Here is a 24,463-nt window from a genome sequence, read left to right as displayed (position 1 = left end):
TCAAAGTTAACTTTTTACTGTCTAAATCTAAAGTAGTAAAGAAATTATTTTACTTTAAAATGATGCTACATCAAATACATTTAGGGACCAGAAGAATGGAAAATACCCAAAGCGACTGCATTGTTTTTTCCCCTCTCCATTATATGTAGTCCTCCTAGACTTCTGGGAAATCACTCCCAGCCACGGGTACTGGCCAGATCCTGTGACTGCCAGTTGGTCTCACCTATGAAGTTTATCCTCTCTGGGTAATAACAGATTCATTCAACAAATATTACCGAGAGTCTACCATTTATTCTTTCAAACAATATTGGTTGAAGATTTACCACGTGCAGGGGACTGTGCTAGCAACTGAGGACACTGTCGCTCTGTAGCGAAATGACTGCAGGTAGAGCGGGCACATGAAGACCAGGCAGAGACACTCTGAGGGTGGCAAGGACAACTCCCCGGTTACCTGCGGGATGGGGGAGAGACGGCAGATGGGCTGGAGAGCCCCTGCCAGCCCAGATGCTATCCTGAGCCTATGACCCATATTTCGCGCTACCTTTCCAAGACCTCACATCCAGTATTTCTGAAATACTGGAGCCAGTACTTCTCATTCTTTGTGACCTCTGATTCTAGCATCATTATTCTGCTAGTGGTCCAGACTTTGCTGAAAAGTTTTTAATTCTTTTCTTTCCTCTGTCCGCTCTTCCTTTAGAATGGCTTCTGTATCCCCCGCTTTTCTCTTTTATCCCATCACCTCAGCGGTTCTGCTTTATTATCACATACTTGGGGTATAGCTGGGGCTCCCCCAGTCCCCCTGCCTGAGTCTCTTCATCTGCTTGGCCGGTCCTGCCCGTGGCCCTCATTTGGTCTTTGGAGCGCTGCCTCGACCTCGGCTTTCCCCTGCACACATCTTCCAAACTGCGTGCCTGTTGTAACCATGGTTACAAGTCACACTTGGCCAAAGGACAAGGTGTCACCACCTAACAGCAGCAGAGAGCCAGGCCCATCCCAGCTAACACTGCTCCTGGGCCAGGCCCCTGCTGCCTTTCTGCTCTGCTCCCCTTTGCGTTCACGATTGCACCCAAGCCACCGCTCATCAGCCAGCATGGGGCCCCTGCTGGCCCCCCAAGAGGCCCGGACTGCTGGCAGCCCTCAGAAGGGGATGGCGTCCCAGTGGTCAACAGGCATTTTTCAGTTGACAAGGACTGTAATAGGCTGACATTACAGTCCATTCAAGAGAGGCAGCCCAGCATGGCAGTTAAGAGTCTGGAGTGAGACAGCATCGGTTCACATCCTGAGTCTGCTTCTTACTAGTTGTGTGACCTTAGACAAGTCCTTGGCCTCTCCATTCCTCATTTTCCTCATCTGTAAAATGTACTGACCTCCTAGAGCTGTTAGGGGGATTGGGTGAGCTCATATTTGTAAAGTTCTTATAATACTACCTGCACCAATTAAGCACTATATGTGTTTATTAAATAAATATAACCAAGAGTGATCTAAAAAGAAAGCCACCAGGAGAAATGCTTTACGTGGATATCTCTGGTAACTAAACCACAGTGAGTTTTCTCTTTTTTAAAGGGTCCTTTTTATTTTTTTAAAGGTTTTTTAAAATTAAATTTATTTCTTCATTTATGTTTGGCTGCGTTGGGTCTTTGTTGCTGCGAGCGGGCTTCCTTTAGTTGTAGGCAGCAGGGGCTACTCTTTACTGCAGTGCGCGGGCTTCTCATTGCGGTGGCTTCTCTTGTTGCGGAGCACAGGCTCTAGGCACGCGGGCTTCAGTAGTTGTGGCACACGGGCTCAGTAGTTGTGGCTCACGGGCTCTAGAGCGCAGGCTTAATAGCTGTGGCGCACGGGCTTAGTTGTTCCGCAGCATGTGGGATCTTCCTGGACCAGGGCTCGAACCTGTGTCCCCTGCATTGGCAGGCGGATTCTTAAACACTGCGCCACCAGGGAAGCCCTTAAAGGGTCCTTTTTATGATGCATAACCTGTTCTCACTGATTTTAATCTTTGCAAGTGGAAATGTTAGAAAATCTTGGAGTTGTCTTAGGACATAATGCATGCACTCTGGGTCTGAGTCCAGCAACTGAAGCCCAATGCGGTGGCTCATATCCCAGTGTGTAAAATGTGCTAGTGTTGTGATGAATCACTAGCTGTTGGCTGAGGGCCGGCGCTCCACACATCTGCTCTCAAACGGTCTCTCTGAGACTGAAGCCTGTTGGGCCTCGGAGGCTCCCCTCTGCAGACCCTGGACATCAAAGGCTTCTGCGAAAAGGGACAGGTGGGTGGGGACCCATGACCCTCAGGACTGGCAGTACCAACCTTCAGCAACTGGTAAGATTAGTGAGGCCTTGGGACTTCTAAGCCACAGAAAATTCCCGAGATCCTGCATTCCCTTGAACCGTAAGAAATTTTGAAGCTTACTCAGTTACTCATTCTCATCAATCCTTTTCTCATCCATTTGCTTTTTAAATGTTTTTTTCCTCCCTCTTCTTCTTCTCTTCCTTCTAATTTTATTGGCACCGAAATCCAGGATAAGTGAACCTTGTCAGTACCTCGTTGGCTGCCTTACTCTGAAGGGAAACTCCAAGTCAGGGAACAGGGCACACAGCAGAGATGAAATATGGGAGCAAGAAGGCACTGTAGAGCTCATCTGCTTCAAATCCCTCTCTTTACAAACAGGAATCGTGAAACAAGGGCACACAGCGAGTGGCCGTTAGAACCAGTCTTCTGTGTCCAGATCCATCATTTTTTTTTCACTATTCCAGGCCACTGTCTGTGGGCCGTTCCTTCATTTATCAGCCACTGGGCACCTGCAACGTGACAGTCACTGGCTCATAAAGGAAAGGGTGAGACGTATCCCCATCCCCCTTCCTCCTCCGACCATGGTTCTAATCTTACGAGGAGTCCCTGAAGGTTAGTGGAGACTGGCCTGTCACTTGCTGGATTACTTTGGGTACTCTGAAAAAATTCTGAGTAAAGGAGACTGAAGTAGCTAACTGGCATCTTGACCATAGTCTACAGAGCCCTTGATTCCACGGAGTGTGATGTCTAAGAGTCAGGCCTTATGGTGTGGTGGTGACGGTGTGGGAAGTGACATGAGGAATCTTTACCATGCGGACCTTGACAACGGCCCCACTCACCTTGCACTAGCAGCTATAGGGCCCGCCAGCCCTTGGAGGGCCACAGGGTAGATTTCATATGTGTGTGGTGTGGGGAGGATGTCGTTTGGTATGTTACTCGGTCAAGTAGTCAGCTAGCGGCTGTGCTTACATATAGCTCTTCAACATGGCATCTGCCTGTCATAGGCTTCTTTTTATTTCTTTTTAAAGTATAAGGATAGCAGTAGAAGAACAGTGCCACAGAACATTTAGAAAACAGACAATATGTACAGTTTGAATCCCATGACAATTTATCACTTTCGCATCCATGTTTTTATATCATTGTAGTCAGGGTCTTATACAGAATTCTCACCTAGAGTTAGTACCCCAAGTATTTATTATGTACCTGTGCTGTATCCACTCAGTCCTGAGGATAATAAAAGTGAGTAACAGTCGTAATAATAGTGATGCCTTCCTGGAAGGTTATAGTTTTCAAAAGCACCATGTCACGTATGACATTTGGTCTTCACAGCACCCCGGGGGTAGGGATAGGTTATCATCCATGATTTATGTAAAAGAAAGTTCAGAGATACCCTGCCTAAAGTTACCTAGTACATAAATAATGGTGACAGAATTAGAACACGGATCCCTTTCGGCCATGCTGTCTCACTTGCTTGGTTATGGTGAGTGCCCTAAAGGAGTTGGCGGTTTTGTTGAGGAAACAAACACAGGTGATTCAGTTTATTCCAAACGTGTAAGTGGCCAGCTGCCACAGAAGTGACAGGGGAGATGTGCTGAGATAAGGAAAATGTACAAATAGCCTGGAATAAATGCCCTTAAGAGATACGGGACTTGTGCTATGTATAAAAATATATGTAGGAGGTGGTGAAGAAGAGGAGAGAGCTTTCTCTGAACGTATCTGGACAGAACATCTAAAGGAGATAGGCTGTATCGGTAGGATTGAACCTGAATGCCAGGCTCAATCTGATTTTCCCATGGATTATTGGAAAGCATCGGAGTTTTTCCTACGGGTTATCAGAAAGCATCTGAGTTTTAAATTGGAGATTGACAAGATGAAAGCGGCATTTTAGAAACTGATCTGGTAATATCATGTAAGGTGGACTGGAAGAGGAAGAAACCAAAGGCATAGACAAGGTAGGAGGTTCTTGGGGTGGTCCAAGTAAGAAACAAGGAGAAGTGACAGTAGAGCACTGGTAGTGGAAATGGGGAAGGGGAATGAGAGACATTTCACAGATACTTGATAGAATTCAAGTCTAGAGAGGGCTTAGGGGATAGAAGAGAATGAATCAAAGGCCTGCAAGTGGAAGAATGACGGTGCTACTAGTAGAAACAGAAAAGTTAGAGGAAAATGCAGTCTGACATGTGAGGTGAATTGTTGTCCATAAAATTATAGAAGTTTAGAAGAACCACCACATCAGGAAGGACTTGGATTCACACATTTTTCAAAATAAGGACATTCCTTTCAAGGAAGCCTTAAATAGAAGTCCTGTATTATAAAACAGAAGCAAGTAGGAATGGAGTGGGAATTCTAGCGATCCGCTCCTTGGACCTTCCATGTCACCTCTGTAGAGCTTACGGGGTTCCATAAAGCATTATTCAGAGATGGTGGACCCTACCCAGCACCCTCATTTTTAGACGACTGATCTGAGGCTTAAAGATGTTACGTAACTTGCCCCAGGTCAACTAACTGTTAGTGGAAGAGCTAAGGCTAAAACTTAAGCATGTGGTATGTCCCCTACCACCTCATGACCACCTCTCGTTCTGAATTTGAAATGGGAAGTGATCATTTCAAGCAAACAAACCCAGTGGTCAGTTGGTGATAAGGAACAGAAGTTGAAGAGTTAAGTGTGACGATAGTTGAACCCGTGAGAATGAAAGAACTCTGATCAAAGGAAACAGAGAAGAAAAAGTGGTGACTGGGCTTTGGCAAAAGTACCAAAGTTAGAGGATAAAAGGAGAAAGTAACCTTCTTATCCATGTGTACTGGGCCCGCAGAGGGAAGAAAAAAACCAATGAAGATGCAATAAAAAATCAGGAGGAAAAAGACCAGGACTTCTTATGTAACAGAAGCAAATGAGGCAGATGGTTTAAGGGGGCAGAGGCAGTGATGTCAAATATCACATGGTACAAAGACTGAGAAAATAGTCACTGAAGATCTTTCAAAGGATAGTTTCATCGGGTGATTAATGAGAAAGCTGAGGTTTCAGGTGGTGAGACAGGAGATATGGTGGGTATGTACCATGTATTCGAGAGGCTTTGCAGCAGAAAGCAAATAGCACTAAAGTTAAGCAGGTCACAGGAATAACGAAGTGAAAGGAAGAATGAAAGGCTTTTATCAGGCTGAAGAAACCGTATTCTTGGTTCTTAGGGGCTTGGGTAGGTGTAGGGGAACAAAAACAGAACAACAGCAAAGCACAGTTCTAGCTCAGTAAGTTATTTAAAAAGAGCTTTTCTAAATGGATAAACTACTTTGACCATTTCTTAAAGTAATTGACAAGGACTCTTCGAGGGGAAATTTCTGCCTTTGAGTAGCTTAACCTTTAAGAAGCCTAAAAAAACCCTGCATGATATCTAGTTTCAGATATTGAAAAACCTCTTCTTCCAGCCTTTTAATGATTCCTTCTAAGTATCACAGAAATTAGAGTTAAAAGGTAGACTGAGAAAAGATTTATTAGATAACCTTGTTCATTCTCCTGCCAAGTGCAGAATTGTTACTTATTGTACATTTTCTAGTCTGCAGTGCTTTTTACTGTGTCAAGTGAATGGTGTTCTCACCACTTCCTTTGGAATACTATTTCATAATCCTATTGATCTCACTGTGTGGAAACTCTTGATCCCCATCCTAATGTTTCCTCCCTACTGTGTACTTTGTACACCATTAACAATTTGTCCTTAATAACCTCCATCTGCACTGATCCACGTCCAGTTTGCAATCTCTAAGCACCTGGAACACCTTCGCCAGTAGACACGTAATTCTTCAGGACATATTACAACTATCAGGATAAAGGATGTGTATGTGATAAAAGATAAAGAGTCTACTAATTTTACGTTTCTAATGATGAAAGTTTCCTTCTATATTCCAGAGATTTGGGGTAGGAATGAGTCAAAAGAACAGTGAAGTTTTTAAGAAAGGGGCAAAGTCTTTGTAACTTACGATCCAACATCCCAGTAAAGGGTATTCCCCAATTACTGAAGAGATAAGTTGGAACATTCTGGGTAGAGAATGTGACACTCTTAAGGTAGGACCAGGACTTAGACTTGAAGCATGGATTTATAGAGTTAGAGATGAAGCACAAACTAGATATCCTCTGATACCCTTGAAAATGTGCTCCCACGTGGTCAATTTGTCCCTTTTGTGATGGGTTCTTCTCAGAGAAGGTTTTGGCAGATGTCCATTTGAGGTTCTAGCCTGTGCTCCCAAGACAGTGGTCCTGGCTTCACCAGCTTTATCCTCACGGATCTTACAGGCTGATCATGCCCCCATAGAGGGGCCCAGATGGAAGCCTGAACGTACAGTGGATTACGTTACAGGAGAGGAACAGTGAGCTTGAGGGAGCCATCTCTTTTATATCAAGCAATAAGCAAGCCTTTTCTTTGTCCCAGAGGGAGACATCAGGGTTGTGTGCTACAAACACTAACTTGAGAAATGGGCCATAAAAGAGCTGTCAGGGCCTTGCTTCGAAGTTCAAAAACCTGTGGATCCTACTTTCTCTCAGATATCTTGACAATATGTCACAGAAACCTTAAGTTCCAGTTTGGACAAATTATCTTCACCCATACTTGCTTCTTTCTCTGTTTTCCTTTTCACGGAGGCACTGAGTCATTCTCAACATTTTCCTCATCCACCAGGTCATCAGATTTTTTTTAGTTCTACCTCTTAAATATCTCTTATGTTTCGCCCTCTGCACATCACTGACTTGGGTTCTACCCTCGTTATAAAAAGGTCAGAATTAAATAGACAATTGCAATAGGCTCTAACCTGGCATCCCTGCCCCCACCTCCACCTCCTGCAAACCAGTATCCTAAAATGCAGAATTGTTCATGTAACTCCTGTGTTGAACACTCCTCACTCATTAAACCTTCCAGGTAAAATCCAAGCTCCTTATCCCGGTCCACCTACTTCTCCAGCTCCATCTACTGCCATTTCCTGTAAGCTTTCTTACAGACCTCTTATAAGAATTGCTTGCTGGTAAGCATGCACCTCTTGCCACTTTTAGACTCAGTATCATTTAAAACGTAGCATTCCTTGGCATGTGGTAGGCATGTAATATATGTATGCAGCATAAATATTTATTGAGCGGCTGAAAGTAAAAATAGGCTTAGCTTAAATGCAAGAAGGGTTTGACTTGGGGAATTATTTAGTTCCACCTTCTCCCTGTGTACTCCCTTTAACCAGTTATAATGATGGAGCTCTTTTGACAGACATTGGATGATAATTTAGCTAAATGAAAACACAAAAAGAGGGTACGGATATTGCTTATATCTACTTTGAAGACAACCCCAAACTCGCCACCTACTAATAACTGTAATTCTCTTGTTAAATTAAACAACTCTACTACAAATACCGACAAATCAAATTAATTTTACTTTTCTAAGGAACCAGTGAGTCATGAGTCATTACAATCCTCCTCGCCTTTTTTGTTATAGTGGAAAAAGATAAAAGCACGGCACGTCAAGTGGCTATCTAAAACTACTGTCCTGTCTTCTAACCCTTAAAACACACCCATATTAACTTTAAATTATGTCTCTGGCAAAACGTATAACAAAAGCATTCACCCATCTCATTAATTCTGTGACTCTGTCAGCGATAGTCTGAACTTTTAAAAAAATTTATTTTATTAAAGTATAGTTGACTTACAATGTTAATTTTTGCTGTACAGCAAAGTGCTTCCATTATACATATATATGTATATGTGTGTGTGTGTGTGTGTATATATATATATACACATACACACACACACACATACACACACACATTCTTTTTCATATTCTTTTCCATTATGGTTTATCACAGGATATTGAATATAGTTCCCTGTGCTATACAGTAGGATATCGTTGTTTATCCATCCTATAAATAACAGTTTGCATCTGCTAATCCCAAACTCCCACTCCACCCCTCCCCCAGTTCCTCCCTTCCCCCTTGGCAACGACAAGTCTGATCTCTGTGTCTGTGAGTCTGTTTCGTAGAGTCTGTTTCGTAGAGTCTGTTGCTCCGCAACGGGAGAGGCCACAACAGTGAGAGGCCCGCGTACCGCAAAAGAATAATAATAATAATACTAAAAGAACTAAAAATAGTCGAGCCTCAATGTTTCACATACTGGCTTGTTGTACAATTCTTCATTTCTAGTTTCCAGAGAAAACGATTTACCAACCTTTGCTTTATCTACCTTTTGCAGTTATGTATAAGGACATAGACTTACCTTAAACACTCCTAACAACAGTTCTATCTCACCTTCCCAATAGGCCCTGTTTCCCCACACACTCACACAAATTACTTGCATAGTATTATAAATGAGTCTGTATATGCTTTTCAGGAAATTTTTTCATATTTGAAATAAAAACTTTGTTAAAGTAGCTAAAGTCAAATAGTTGTTGCTAACAGTTTTATCAAAACATGGATTAAAAATGTAAGATAATTGCACAAAATGTGCCACTTTTGCAAAGAGCTACTTAGTTTGCTGGGAGCAGTAGCTAGGAGGCTAAGTTTTAGAATTACTTTTCTACTCTTGGGCAAATAGATCAATCACTTATAAAAGTTGATCTTCAGTTATAAATGGACGTGATGACTTCTTTTATAGAGTTTAAAAGACCTGGTGGCTTTTGTTGGAATGCACAGAATCTACATAAACACCTATATGTTTTTGTTTTTTAACTTTATAGGAAATTAATGTGTTGACAGTTGCATTGGTCAACCAAGACCGAGAGAACAATATTGAGAAAAGAAGCCAAGGCTTAAAATCAGAGAAAGAAGCTCTGCTGATCGGTAAGGAAATTCTGTTTTCCTCATCTGTTCTCTCGTAGGTAATAATTCACTTACACAGTATTTAAGTAATTCACCTCCAACTTGTTAATGATTTAAAAGCTTTGTCAGAGGTGGGATTAACTTCATCAAGATTGTATTACACACATTTCAAATTAGGGGCATGCAAGCCAGTGGGGACTTTGCTCTTCTGTAACTGTGTATATTAGTTGGTTATCCAACATAAAACTGAGTACAAGGAAAACAGATTAAGTTGCATGTCACATGTTATAAATCTGAATTTCAAAATGTGGACACAACTGGATGCCAGGCTGGGTTCAGTGCGAAAGTTCCACACCAAGCCAGATCCCCAGGCTCGGGAGTGGCCACGTCCTGAGGTCAGTCCCAAGGCCAAACCTGAAATGCTGATGATACAGGGACATCTAGACTACAGTGCTAGGCCAATCTAGGACAGTCTAGCCAGGCTTCCCTGCCCAAGTCTGGACTCATTTATCCAAGATAAATAAGAAGAGCTGGCCGCTAAGGAAGGGGAAGGAAGCAGCAAGGAAGTTGCTGTTCACCTAAACATGTTCAGTTGCCCCACGAAATATATCTAAGTTGGCTTTTTCTTTGTCAGGACCAGAGAAAGCTCTAAATATTCTCTCTTTTCTTATTTATTTATCTTTTATTGAAGTATAGTTGAATTACAATGTGGTGTTAATTACTGCTGTGCAGAAAAGTGACTCAGTTATACATATATGTATACATTCTTTTTCATATTCTTTTCCATTCTGGTTTATCACAGGATATTGAATATAGTCCCCTGTGCTGTACAGTAGAACCTTGTTGTTTATCCATCCTGTATATACCGGTTTGCATCTGCTAATCCCAGACTCCCAATCCAACCCTGTCCCCACTTGATAGTGATCAGTGTATACAAAAGCAGTACTTAGTCTCATAAGGAAGTCTTCTCAGTGGGGCTGTGGTGGTACCGTGCCTGGGACCCCACCTTCGAAGCCTGTATATTTAAGGCTGTCTCCAGAGTTCTCAAATCCAGAGAAGGAGAAGCCACCAGCTTCACTCCCTGATGCACAGCATTGATTCAAGCTGCACCTTGGCACTGACCCCAGTGTTAGCGTCCAAGTTTAGCCTGGCTCCTCTATGGCATGATTAAGAGTGAGGAACGAGGCTGTTGTACACATGAGACAAACTGTTCTTCTGTGGTTCGTTATCTGGCAGAAGTACCGCCTGGTTGCAGTTTCTAAATATTGCATGCACTCACCTCAAAATGACAGGTACATCAGGTCCTGTAGAAGCTGGCACAGGAGGAATTAAATTCAAAAGATAGTCCCAACTTCATCCATCATCTATAGATTTTTTCAACTACAAGGTTATTGAATATGACATCAACTTAGAGCTACTCCAAGGAAAACCAATTATTTTTTTCCCTCTGTGATGATACACAGCTGTGATAACATGCCGTGCACAAATTTCATAAGACATGCTGATGTGCTATCAGTTCCAGGAACCCAAAATGAACCTGTATGTAGTTAGCAACTGGATTTTTCTCCTATTGGAAAATGTGTCAAACTCTGACAACTGTTTCTCTTTCGCTCAGTGTGACAAAGTTGTGATTTCCCCCATGATACTTTCAGGGTATGAACAGAGCACGTAATTAATGATCAGCAGTAAACTCTCCCTCTTTAAGTCTGAATAATATAGACCACTTGACGGTAAAAAAATGGAAATGGGTATCCATTTTCTTTATTTCCTTCCTCTCACAATAGACTGCTGCTTCTCCTTTTATGTTCTACTTGGAGAACATAGTTCATTTACAATATCTGCTAAATAGTTACTGTATATATAGATAGATGGATAGATTATATATATACGCACACTATGTTATTTTACATATATAAATTTATTTACAGTATTTATATTATATATAAATTGCTATAGGTGTCGACACGGACACACATACACACACACACACACACACACACACACACAGGTCTTCCTCAGTTTATGATGGGGTTACATGCCGATAAACTCATCATAAGTTTAAAATATGTAAGTCAAAAATGCATTTAATACACCTAACCTACCAAACATCGTAGCTTAGCTCAGCCTACCTTAAACATGCTCAGAATACTTACTAGCTAACAGTTGGGCAACATCTAACACAAAGCCTGTTTTATAATAAAGTGCTGAATATCTCATGTAATTTATTAACTACCCTCCTGAAAGTTAAAAACAGAATTGGTTGTGTGGGTCCAGAATGGTGTGTCGGTTGTTCACCCTCATGATCGTGTTGCTAACCGGGAACTTCGTCTCAATACCGCCGTCCAGCATCAGAATATGATACTGCATATCACTAGGTGGGGAAAAGATCAAAATTCAAAATTTGAACTATGGTTTCTACTAAATGTGTACTGCTCTCGCACCATCATAAAGTCAAAAAAATCGTTAAGTTGAACCATTGTAAGGGTCTCTTAAACTGGTCCCTCAGATTAGCATTTGAAAGTTCAGCATTGAACAAAAGAAAAACAGCATGTGACACTCAATTTGAATGAATATATGAGACTGTTTAGGTAGAAGGGAGGCTGGAGACGTAAGGTTTGGTTAAATTTAGGAATTTAATTTTCCCTCCATGTCTCCATTACCTCTCCACCACAATATTTTATTTTACTCTGTTTAATGGAAGTTTTATTACAGATGTGACTTCCTGCCCAAACCCTACCCCCCAATTCCTAGGTACTTACACTGTTTTGTAGTCAAGGAGAGAGTAATCATTCAAAAGAATGCCAGGGTAGAGAAGAGTTTCCAAGACTGGCTAAACGGATCTTGCCGAAGGGTGCAGCTGTCCCCGCCATTAAACGTGCCTCTCTGCTAATTGAGTTTGGCCGGTCATGTTTTGTAGAAATCTAAATGTTGGGACCATAAAGACCTCTCCTGCAGCTTCTGGAATCCAGATAAGGACTGTGATAGAGACGGAATGACAGAATATGGGTCCAAAACTGCTCTGGACCAGGCTAGAGAGAGAAGGGAGTTTCTGGTGCTGGGTCTACTCTTTTCTGAAGAACACTTGTGGGGAGAATGATTCTGGGAGCCCCCTGGACTTCTGATACATCTGGAGGGGTCAGGAATACTCTGCAATTTCCCTGGAATCTTCTCTTGGAATAACTAAACCCATGTATAGGATACAGTAGGCCTGCTCTAAGTCACTCTAAAAGGCTAGGAGCACAGCAGAAAATCTCCCTTGTATTGGAAATGCTTATTGGCAAAATCTTCAGCACATGTAGATGCCTATATATGTGCTATACGCAAATATATTCAGGTAACCCCCTGTTGGGACACACAGATGTTATATAAAAAATGCACAGTGGCACAAATCTTGATTGCCTGGAAGAGAAAAGGGGAGTGAAAGCTAAGCTATTCAAATGGATTTCATCTACAGAACACATAAAACTGAGGCTAGAGCTTCCTAAATAATGAGCAATCCTAGTTATTTGTGACATTAATTGATCTGGGCAAAAGAGTATATTCTTTCCAGAGATTCTCACGACCGTTTTATAAAATTGGTGTCTTTAAGACATATAAATTTGATATACATTACAGAAGATCAATGGAATTTCATCAGTAACACTACTTGGAGCTTTGCAGAGTTCGATCCTGAGTCCCTTGGGAGACCCACCATGCTACCAAACTTTCTGCTTGACAGTGAACATAGCATCAGGTGCTATGTTCCAACTCAACTAAAGTAGCTAGGCCCTTAGGAAGCACTTCATTATTGATTGCTAGATTATTTATTATGCAATCAATCCTTGTGAAGACAGGTTGGCATATAATTGAACCTAAAAGAATTACATTTTTATGGGAGTTTTGGAGGGTAGCATTTTATATCTCAACACTGTATGGTAACCACACACAATGTCAGCTTGACATTGCCTAGTGTCTATGCCAGAGCTCCTGGTTCCTTCCACATGTGCCCTACATGTTGGATTTGGCATGCGTTGGACTTGTGTGGGAGAGGATGAGTCAGTGCTTCTGGTTTAGGACCAAAGCTTTGGAGCTGTGTTTGGTTGGAAACTCCTGGCTATTGTTATGAAGGAGAATGGATCAAAATTTTTTATTGACAGGCAAATAGCTCTGAGGAGATGTTGACAGTCTAACCCTGGGTCTGTATCACTCCATCTTCTCTTGCTCTTTAATTAATTCCAACACAACACATTTCCAATCCCAGCAGCCCTGACAGGCACCCTGTCAATGCTGGTCATCATTGTAAATCCCATCCAAATATAGTCAAAACCTTCTCAACAACTCTGTTTATAAAGTTGCTGTTCCAGACTCCCCCAGGCCCCGGAGAACCATCCTCACATTCTTAACGATCAGGCAAGCTTCTTCACATACCATCGTGACTCCTCTGCGGATCAGGACATACATATTATGGGGAACCAAGATGACTGTTCACATCAAGCCCCTCCCCTCCTACCACCACCACCACCATTTCCATCACTCTCACCATTTAACCCATCTCCTCACAGCCAGCCTATATCTGAATTGGAAATGTCCCCCCTTATACATGGGTGTTAGGAAGCAGATGAAGGAGATGTAGAGAAAACACTTAAAGAAGGTTGAGTGGCGACTTTTTTGGTGTTTTCAGTGAATAGAGTTGAGGCTATATTTAGTCTGCACCTGAGAAAAGTAATCTGGGGAGTGTGTTCTTGTGTGAAAGCTACTGACCATAAAGAATGAGTCATTGACCTAAATCTTGTTTCCAAGACTCAAATGTCCATATCAGTAAATCAGCAAACATTTGTCAAGAGCCTACTCTAAAAATTACCAGCCTTCATTGTGGAAAAGAATCATCTGGGCAGCCTGTTTAAAAGACAGAATCTTTGTCCTCACACACAGAGATTCTGTGTATTGTAAAACTAACATCCAAGGTGATACTGAAGCAGTCACCTCTGGGACTGTGTTTTGGGAGCTAGTGGCCTGCCATGTACCAGGATGTATCTTAGCGGACGGTGGTGATAAGGTGATCTCTTCCCTCAAGAATTTTATAGACTAGTGAGAAAGAAAGTAGTTAATGACCATGAAACTAAAATCAGAAATACAGAGAAGGAGCTATTTCAGCTGCAGATGCCTTGTGGGAAGAAAGGACAGTTGAGGGAGCCCTAAAGGATGAATAGAGTTTCCTCTGGTTAGATGGGGAGTTGTCAAGGCCATTTCAGATACAAGGAACAATTTACTGAAAGGCCCAAATACAGTCTCAGGAGTTTAGTTAAAATAAGACAGAAAGACAGATATTTTTTAAAAAACTAAAAACCTAACTGTACAAGATCAGGTATTATAATCACCGAATAAGTAGGAAAACTGCTTTTTGGAAAATTAAAGGTTTTTAGAATCCCAAGGCACTTAGAAACATCAGACCAAACCACAAGTGTTTGATCCCTCTTCTGCTACCCACTCCCAGTCTTGTCTCTCTCCACTTCTCATAAATGCTTTGTCACTCTGCAGCCACCTGCAGACAACTGTCCCCTAGTGGCTTAGTGGGAGACCCAGATTTCACATAACCCCTCCCTGATGGCTCTCCAGTCTTCTGGTCAGTCCTCTGTAGGTTTCCAGCTAATATGCCTGTGTCTAGAGACATCTATTCCTCTGCAGAGCTGAGATTCCTGGAAACAGATCCAAAAGAATCTTGCTGCGATTTATGTCAGAGTGTTCTGCCTGTGTTTTCCTCTAGGAGTTTTATGGTATCCAGTCTTACAGTTAGTCTTTAACCCATTTTAAGTTTATTTTTGTGTATGGTGTTGGAGAATGTTCTAATTTCATTCTTTTACATGTCAATGTCCAGCTTTCCCAGCACCACTTGTAAAAGAGACTGTCTTTTCTCCACTGTATATTCTTACCTCCTTTGTCATAGATTAATTGGCCATAAGTGTGTGGGTTTACTTCTGGGCTTTCTATCCTGTTCCATTGATCTATATATCTGTTTTTGTGCCAGTATCAATACAATTTTAAGAATAAGAGTCCATAAGAGAAAAAGAAATCTGTATATTATGTTGAGATATGTTCCCTCTGTGCCCACTTTCAGGAGAGTTTTTATCCTAAATGGATGTTGAATTTTATCAAAAGCTTTTTCTGCATCTATTGAGATGACCACATGGTTTGTAGTTTTCAGTTTGTTAATGTGGTGCATCACATTGACTGATTTGCGGATACTGGAGAATCCTTGCGTCCCCGGGATAGATCCCACTTGATCCTGGTGTATGATGCTTTTAATGAGCTGTTAGAGTTGATTTAGTAGTATTTTCTTGAGGACTTCTATATCTATGTTCATCAGTGATACTGGCCTGTAGTTTTCTTTTTTGGTAAAATATCTTTGTCTGGTTTTGGTATCAGGGTGATAGTGATGGTGGCCTCATAGAATGAGTTCAGAAGTGTTCCTTCCTCTGCAATTTTTTGTAATAGTTTCAGAAGGACAGCTGTTAACTCTTCTCTAAATGTTTGGTAGAATTCTCCTGTGAAGCCATCTGGTCCTGGACTTTTGTTTGTTGGAAGTTTTTAAATTATTGATCCAATTTCAGTGCTGGTGATTGGTCTGTTCATATTTTCTGTTTCTTCCTGGTTCAGTCTTGGGAAATTGTACCTTTCTAAGAACTTGTCCATTTCTTCTAGGTTGTCCATTTTATTGGTGTATAGTTGCTCATACCAGTCTCCCATGATCCTCTGTATCTCTGTGGTGTCAGTTGTAACTTCTCCTTTTTCATTTCTGATTTTATTGACTTGGCGCCCTCTCTCTTTTTTTCTTGATGAGTCTGGCTAAAGGTTTATCAATTTTGTTTATCTTTACAAAGAACCAGCTTTTTGTTTCATTGATCTTTTCTATTTTTTTCTAAGTCTCTATTTCATTTATTTCTACTCTGATCTTTATGATTTCTTTCCTTCTACTAATGCTGGGTTTTGTTTGTTCTTCTTGCTCTAATTGCTTTAGCTGTAAGGTTAGGTTGTTTATTTGAGATTTTTCTTGTTTCCTGATGTAAGCTTATCTCACTATAAACTTCCCTCTTAGAACTGCTTTTGCTGTGTCCCATAGGTTTTGGATCGTGGTGTTTTCATTGTCATTTGTCTCTAGGTATATTTTTATTTCCTCTTTGATTTCTTCAGTGATCCATTGGTTGTTGCAAACACTTCTAATTGGTTTCCCAGTTTCCCTTTTGTCTGTTCACCATACAGCAGCTTGAATGAAAATTTGAAAACATAATTCAGCTCATATCATGCCCCTGCTTAGAACCCTTCCATTGGTTTCCTGCTATGTTTAGAGCTTAATCCAGCCCCCTTAAACTGGGACCCTACGTGATCTGGCTCCCCACCTACCTCTAAACGCATGCTGCACCACTCTGAAGCCAAGTTTGTTCCTGCCACCCCATTTCCACCTCAGGTCCTTTGCACTCACTGGTGCCTGTACCTGAGTCACCTTCCCCCAGGCTCTCTGTGGCTGACTCCTCTTCATCTGACACACGGACAAATTCACCTTCCTTGACCTCCTATAAAGCAGCCCTCCACCAAGCTTGAGGATACTTCCCACTCCTGTCCTATTACCTGTTTTGTTTTCTGCAATATGCCCACCACTCTCTGAACATATCTCCTTTTTTAATCCTTGCATTTATCGTCTGTGTTGCTTACCTAGAATATAAGTTCTCCAAGAGCAGGAACCTTGTCAGTCTGGGCAATGCTGTGTCCCTAGGACCTTGGCATCTAATTGCTGCTAAGGAAATGAATCAGTAAAAATCTAGCACTACTTGGCTAATTTGAATGTCACTCCCTTGGTCTCAGTGACATCTAAACATGAGAATAAACTAGATGATGTTGGCGGGAGAAGCTCAGAATGCCTTTATGTGCTTGTTTAAATGGGCCTCTTCCTAATGAGGGATTTGCCACATGCTGTCTGGAGCTGGTTTGTGTATCTTCCTAAAGTAGTGTTTCAGGCCCTGAAGGAAACTCAGGAAACTCAAGAGTACTGACAGCCTCCTCTATTCCTTCTTTATTTTCTTAAATTAGCTACTTACAGTTGTATTTTCCACTGTTGGGAAGCCCATTCTTCAATGTGGAGACCTCGCTTCTCCATGGGACCAGCCAAGACCAATTCTTGAGTCATCCCTTTGGAGACCCACCCGTTCAGTAGTGGCTGAGTTCTCCACCCTCAGTTCCTAGTGTTCCTTTTACCCAACCTTTACAGTGTTTATGATCTTCCAGAGAACCATAAATAGTTTCCAATTCTGGGTTTGTAGCATTTTTCATTGGATTTTGAGTTACAACTATCCTTTTTTTTTTTTTTTTTTCCCCATTCTCAGGAAACATCCCAGTTCCTTTAAAGGAGCTTAAGCAGAGACTTTAGTTTGATTGTTTAGGAAGCTTCCCCGAAGTGAATCTGATCCGGAGCCCAGGCCTAGAAACTACCTTTTCTCAGACGCCGTGACTGATGCTTCTGTGATGCCACTGGCATGGGCAGGATCAAGGGGGGGAGGAGGGGTGCAGTACTTGGAGGAGGATGACTAAGGGTGTTCCCATTTCCGCTGCCTCTCTAGCGATACTGAAGAACTTGGTTGCCATCCAGAGGAAGAGCTTGGAAAACCTTTATTTAACTACCTGCTTTGACCCCACATGTCTTTAGTGGCAACTGCTCAACTTTTATAAGGAAAAGCTAATGGCTTGTTAATACCAGCTCCCACCAAGATGGTTCTAAATATTCTCCTAGGGAAAAGTACTCATGTCCGGATTAGGATTTCTCATCTGATTTTAGAAAGATATATAGAAATCACATGTGCATTTTCCCCTTAGCTTTATGAGCAAAGTAGTTTCAATAAAAAGTTTCCATGCCCAAAATATCCAAGTTACTCTGTCCTGAATTCATAACAGGATGAGCTAAGGGCAGGAATCACTGATGAATAATTCCTCGAAGTTACCTGGTATTTGAAAGAGTACTACATCCTTGGTTAGTACGGGTAGCAATTTTTAAGGTTCTTATTTCTCCTGATTTGTCAATAATAGAACAGTAGAAATTTTAAAGAAGTACACTGGCCATTCTCAGTTCTAGAGGATAAATTCATTCAACACACATTTATTGTAACTGTATACTATATTCCTGCTACTGAACCAGAACACACAAATACTGTCTAAGGGCAGAGTTCCTTGCGGTTACAGACCCAAGATTAGGGCTGTGGGACAGTCAACAGTGAGGGAGGCCATCATCACAGAGGCAAGAAAAGCGGCCACCCCAGGTCCTCCCACTTCTGGTATCCCTGAATTTCCTCCTTCATCTTCTTAGGTCAAGAGTTGTCTGGGCTTCCCTGGTGGTGCAGTGGTTGAGAGTCCGCCTGCCGATGCAGGGGACACGGGTTCGTGCCCCGGTCCGGGAAGATCCCACATGGCCGCAGAGCGGCTGGGCCCGTGAGCCATGGCCGCTGGGCCTGCGCGTCCGGAGGCTGTGCTCCGCAACGGGAGAGGCCCCAACAGTGAGAGGCCTACCTATGGCAAAAAAAAAAAAGAGTTGTCAGCCACTCCCCCATAGCCCCCACCCCCATCCTCTTCTGAACCATCCTATTCATTCTATTGGAGGCATTTAACTAACTTCCTGTCACACTCCCAGGGGCATTTATAGGAGAGGCTGCAGGTTAGCCAGGAGATGTTGATGATTCTTTGTCCTGTTTTTCTCTATTTGCTGGGGCCCTGGGATACTTGTAAGGCTGCTCAAGCCCGTCTACCTTCTGAGATACCCCCTTGTCCCATGGGAAACTGACACATTCTTGTCACCCAAAGGCTACAGCACCCCACCGCCTGCACAAAGCCAGATTAGTCAGTCTGCTGCCTAAGCGGAAGTCCAGCCAAGGAAAGGAATGTGCTTCGCCGCCTTGCAGGGCCCCCCCCTCCCCCGTCTCTACAAGCCGCTCTCTTGAGGCGCTCCCTGGGAGCATCGCATTTAAGAGAAGAGAAAAGCTTCTCACTGGGAACACCCTCGCCTTCTCACAAAGCCAGCCAGCACTGACTACTCCTCTCTTCCCCGTCCTCCTTTCCTCCTCATAGCGGGCAGGGGTCTGCCTACCGTTTGTTGGAGGCTCTCTGTGGAAAGCAGTAGACATAGCACCACTTGTCCTCGGCCTGGGACAGCAGGGAAAGCCCCACTCACCATCCTGAAATAGAAGCAGTTCCCCTTGGGAATTCCCTGGCAGTCCAGCGGTTAGGACCCGGTGCTTTCACTCCTGAGGGCCCAGGTGCAATCCCTGGTCGGGGAACTAAGATCCCACAAGCCACACAGCATGGCGAGGCAAAAAAAAAAAAAAAAAAAAAATCAATTCCCCATAAGAATTCTGCCCCCTCTCTCCCACTTAAGGAATGCAAATGGAAATGTTATTTTTTTAAATACTTCTATTCTAATTTATTTTCTAAGTAAATCATTCATGGGATTCTGTACTTTTAACTCTTACTGGTAACGCAGTTACTTATAGTGCCACCTCACGAGATTTGAGAATTTCAGACACAGGGAAGTAGTTGCCAGGTCTATACAGTTAAAACATAAATTAACAAAGTGGTAGGAGGGGGACAAAACAATCCCACTTACGTATATTAAAAATGGCTATTTGCCACTTAAAGAGATTAAAACTACCATTGTTACCTTCTGTCATCACCATTATTTCATAAGAGAAGGACATTTTAACAAAAAACGAAGAACACAATCTCAGAATAATACAGTAGTTCTTTATATTTCAGGGAAAAGGTCAATCTCTGAAGACTGGGGTTTTAACTTTATGGAGAAATGTAACTAATCGTCTCTGTGTTCTTCATTTCACTGTCCACCAAGAAAACCCACGTAAAAGCAGTGTTCTGAGGCTAGGTCTCGGAAGTACTTGTGTAGACTCTTTGGTTCTCTGCTCTCAGCCTAAGGATAAACTGAGAACTTTTCTTTAGAAACTGACACTCATCCAGGGCATCGCAGGCATCACACCGGAGATCAGGGGCCGTGAGACCCTATCCAAGGCCACCCTGCAATTCATAGCATGACTTAGTGCAGAACGATGTGCTCGGCCTGTGCTTGCCCTGTGGGTCTGAAGCCTCTGACCTTTGGCTTTCGAGCATCACAATAAACAGAACGTTGAGGCCTTATCCTCAAATTTGATTCATCTCAAAGCCTGTTTCAGAGAGAAGCCAGAAGTGTCCGTCGGAACCCAGTTTCTTAACAAATAGAAGGATACAGGCTATGGAGTTGACGTCCTCGTTTTCACCATTTTGATTCTGGGTATAAGAGCAGGGAGGGTAGGAGGGTAATGCTTTTACGTCAGCCCCGACGCTACCGTTCAGCTTTTCATCCGTCAGTACAATGTTGACAGTTGAATTTCACGATGGAAAAGCCCTCTGATTTATAATCAGACTCCAGCCAAACCGTCCATTCCTGGGCCTTTTAAAATGATCTTGTAAATTACAGCAGCGAGAAGGAGAGAGCAGGCTGGCTCCCTTAAAACAACAGCGAGATCCAGGGGGAGACGGCAAGGATTTGTGCTTCCCTCAGTGGCAGTGAGGGGAAATATGGATTAAATACTCTTTGTAACTAGCAGCTGTAATTATCAGGGGAATTTGACACAGCTGTAGGAGCCGTTTTCATACTGCAGAGTCTAGTGAGGGAAAGAAAAGGGATCATTTTATCCTTCCAATAACTACAATTTTATATTGGCAAATCAAGCATAAAATTGGTAGTTGAAATGCTTCCAGGAGTCTTTGTTTAGAAATACCTTCATTCATCCATGTGTTTTCTTAGAGTCTCGCTTTTCCAACTACTGTCGTTCCAGGAGACAGTGTTCTGTTGGCCGTGTTACCATTACCGTCTTCAAAACGTGCAGTTATTGAATGCTTGCCGAGAGCCGTCAGAAATGGCAAGACCACGACTCAGCCTGACAAAACTGTCCCTGGGGTCAGATGACGTTATTCACCTGAGACTTTTATTTGCCTCTCAATAATGTTCAGTGTTTGTCTTTTTAATTCAGGCATCATATCAACGTTTCTTCACGTCCACCCTTTTGGAGCCAATATAGAATATCTCTGGTCATACATGCAGCAGCTGGACTCCAAGGTAAATCCTTTTTCTCAACTTGCATTGCTAAAATGTAGCGTGTTGATTGCTGGCTGCAGGCCGAAGCTGCGTGAGCTGCGTTAGGGATGTAATAGCGTATGGAGGTTGATCTGTACTTCTTCACAAGAACTCAGTTTCCGGTAGAGAGTTGTCTTCTTTTCACTTGCTTTTGTCTCTGTAGAAAGAAAAGCAGTTATCAAAAATAACAGTTACTTTCAGCACATGCCAAATTCCTTTGAAAAGCATATGAGGGATTTAAAAGTGCAGGTTGGCCTGAAAGTTCCCACAACAATGGAGAAATCCTGTCAGGGCGACTGATGGGGCACTATCCTTAGACCATATTCTCACAGGATTCTATGTGAAGGGCTCCACACAATAGAGGAAAAATCACCTCAAATAACATAAAACTCTGATATGACTCTCAAGAAAACTGTATTAATGGTGGTATTTTAGGATCATTCTCCAAATGGAAAAAAAAAAAAAATGACTACAAAAGTTCCTCTCAGCTATGCCCCTCGAGGGTCATACCCAGGGTCAGGACATCACTCCTCATTTCCGTGAGGCTGGTTTTTCTCCTCTGCAGACCAGCTACCCTCCTAGCCCACTGGGGTGTTTGTGCGCCGAAAGAGAAGGGACAGAAAGAGCTCAATTTATGTATCAAATTCCAGTGAACAGTGAGAGGGGCCTCTGTGAAAATCAAGTGACGGCATTAACCAGTACTGCCTTGGGGAGCCCTGGAAGGGGACAGAGATGCTAGGCCTGTCACTGGGCAGTTTGCTAAGTGTCCTGCTGAGAAGGAAAATGGAAGTAAGAAGCTCTTCCATAGAGCACAGCAAAGCGCCTGGGATGTGCAGGACCAGGCCCACAGCTCGCTGACCTGAATACACACACATACAGTCATTCTGAATCTTCAGTGGTCAGTATCGATTACACTGCTACACTGTCATCTAATTTTGATTCAGATGATCTTACCCATTCACAATCCCACAACCGCCTGACCTTTCTTTTTCTTTCTTTTTTTTTTTTACATCTTTATTGGAGTATAATTGCTTTACAGTGGTGTGTTAGTTTCTGCTTTATAACAAAGTGAATCAGTTATACATATACATATGTTCCCATATCTCTTCCCTCTTGCGTCTCCCTCCCTCCCACCCTCCCTATCCCACCCCTCTAGGCGGTCACAAAGCACCGAGCTGATCTCCCTGTGCTGTGCGGCTGCTTCCCACTAGCTCTCTACCTTACGTTTGGTAGTGTATATATGTCCATGCCTCTCTCTCGCTTTGTCACAGCTTACCCTTCCCCCTCCCCATAGCCTCAAGTCCATGCTCTAGTAGGTCTGTGTCTTTATTCCTGTCTTACCCCTAGGTTCTTCATGACATTTTTTTTTCTTAAATTCCATATATATGTGTTAGCATACGGTATTTGTCTCTCTCTTTCTGACTTACTTCACTCTGTATGACAGACTCTAGGTCTATCCACCTCATTAGAAATAGCTCAATGTCGTTTCTTTTTATGGCTGAGTAATATTCCATTGTATATATGTGCCACGTCTTTTTTATCCATTCATCTGTCAGTGGACACTTAGGTTGTTTCCATCTCTGGGCTATTGTAAATAGAGCTGCAATGAACATTTTGGTACATGACTCTGTGATTTATGGCTTTCTCAGGGTACATGCCCAGTAGTGGGATTGCTCGCTCTTGACCTTTCTAACGGGTCTTATACTTCAGCTTTGAGAGAAGTCATCTGGAACAAAAAGTGTTTTTCAGGCATAGAGATCCATGCCCTCTTATTCTCCTGCAGCTGGTGACAGGGTAGACCATACAGAGTGAGATGGAAGGAGGAGACTGGAAGAGTCTTGACGTTCAGAATCGTGTTATTGCCTTCCCTGTGGCCTCCCCTCACTTCCAGGGGGGGAGGGGAGGATGACAGAAAACGGTCCTTTGAACTCAGATGAAATGAGGAGGAGTGATACGATGTTACTTTGTTGAAAGAAAGCTTTGAAGGCCTACTTTGTTTTTCCTTCTCCAATACCATTCTTCATAATATCACCACTACCTTTGCCTGGAGGATTAAATGAAAGGCCACTTGCACCACTGTACTTGGCATAGAGTAAGCCCTCAAGAAATGATTCCTATTGTTGCTATTATCCTTCCCTTGTATTGTTGACATTTCTTTCCTTCCCTTTCTGGAAATCCCAAGTGGGAAGCCTTTGTGAAGAAGCAGTGGTGGTTTCAGTATGAGCTGAAATGGCCAAGGAATCCACTCATCATTCGTCTAAGAATTGTAGGGCTCCTGTCTCCTCTGGCCCATCAGTGCAGGTTGACGATCTGTATGTCTATGAAATGCGCGTGCACGTGTGAGTTGCATATGGTGTGTGTGCGCGTGCACGTCCAGGTATAATTGATTATTTGATGGGTAGGAGCTCTTGTTCTATTCTTCCCCGCAGGACGGTGTCCATCATTCACTCGCTCGGGTGAGATCTGTGTGGTCTCCCTCAGTAAGGAGAGAATTCACACACCTGGTCTCTGGTCCTTAGATGATGGGCCTTTCCGGAAGGGATTCGGTCAAGGGGAATTCCATTTCATCTCAGACTGATACCTTTATTTTAGAAGATAATAAAGAAGGTATTTCCCTCACAGAGGAAATATACAGGGTCTCGGTCTCTCCCAGACAGCCCTTCACCTCCTGGACAGAATGCTCAGTGGAGCTGTCAGATTCTTTCCTCACGCCTGAAAATATGTCAAAACGTGTTCTGACTAAAACTCCTGGGTGCCAGGGATTGGACCGAATATTCTTTCTATCCCAGTGAGGCTGAGAGGATACTTAGACTTTTTAATCCAGAGAGCAAATTACTGCTATATCCTGGAGTTCCATATCCTTGGGGCTTTAAGCAGAAAACAAAATAATGAGAGGTTTGCCCTCTAAGTATCCACCAGGGCCTTGTACCTGCACCGACTGCCAGAAGGTTCATAATCCTGGAGCTGCCGCCAGACCCCGACGCTGAGGTTCTCCTGCACAGCGGCCAGGGGCACCTGCTCTCGTTAATCAGAAACGAACCGGGTGTCGGGGGGATGCTGCATTAAAGCAGGGGACTCGGCCTGGCCTTCGCAACACAGGAGATCTGCTGACTCTGGTGAAAGAGCTTTTTAAAAATTCCACTTAGCACAACACAGTTTCCTTGAGATCAGACAGCATCACTATTACCACGACTGTTGTTAAGATAACATTTAGATTCTGCCTTCCCCTGTGCTGACGGGGAGAAGGAAAGCAGGCT

General features: G+C 42.8%; 1 protein-coding gene and 1 long non-coding RNA gene across 13 annotated transcripts in view; one reads left to right on the top strand and one right to left on the bottom strand.

Annotated features, from left to right (window-relative positions):
* ENOX1 (ecto-NOX disulfide-thiol exchanger 1) overlaps positions 1-24,463 on the top strand; it is a 609,533-nt gene that overhangs the window by 563,565 nt on the left and 21,505 nt on the right. For all 12 annotated transcript variants that reach the window (XM_049701217.1, XM_049701216.1, XM_049701215.1 and 9 more), the window contains 2 exons: positions 8,986-9,088; positions 21,103-21,188. In XM_049701217.1, coding sequence (XP_049557174.1) covers positions 8,986-9,088; positions 21,103-21,188 — 189 coding nt within the window. The remainder of the gene's footprint in view (positions 1-8,985; positions 9,089-21,102; positions 21,189-24,463) is intronic.
* LOC125961961 (uncharacterized) overlaps positions 21,185-24,463 on the bottom strand; it is a 28,525-nt gene continuing 25,246 nt past the window's right edge. Inside the window, exon 3 of the long non-coding RNA XR_007473164.1 lies at positions 21,185-21,363. This is a non-coding gene — a long non-coding RNA (uncharacterized LOC125961961). The remainder of the gene's footprint in view (positions 21,364-24,463) is intronic.

This window comes from Orcinus orca, chromosome 18 (genome assembly GCF_937001465.1).
Source record: "Orcinus orca chromosome 18, mOrcOrc1.1, whole genome shotgun sequence".
NCBI classification, from domain to species: domain Eukaryota; kingdom Metazoa; phylum Chordata; class Mammalia; order Artiodactyla; family Delphinidae; genus Orcinus; species Orcinus orca.
The sequence above is the reverse complement of the archived record's forward strand: the minus strand, read 5'-3'. Positions and strand labels throughout refer to the sequence as shown.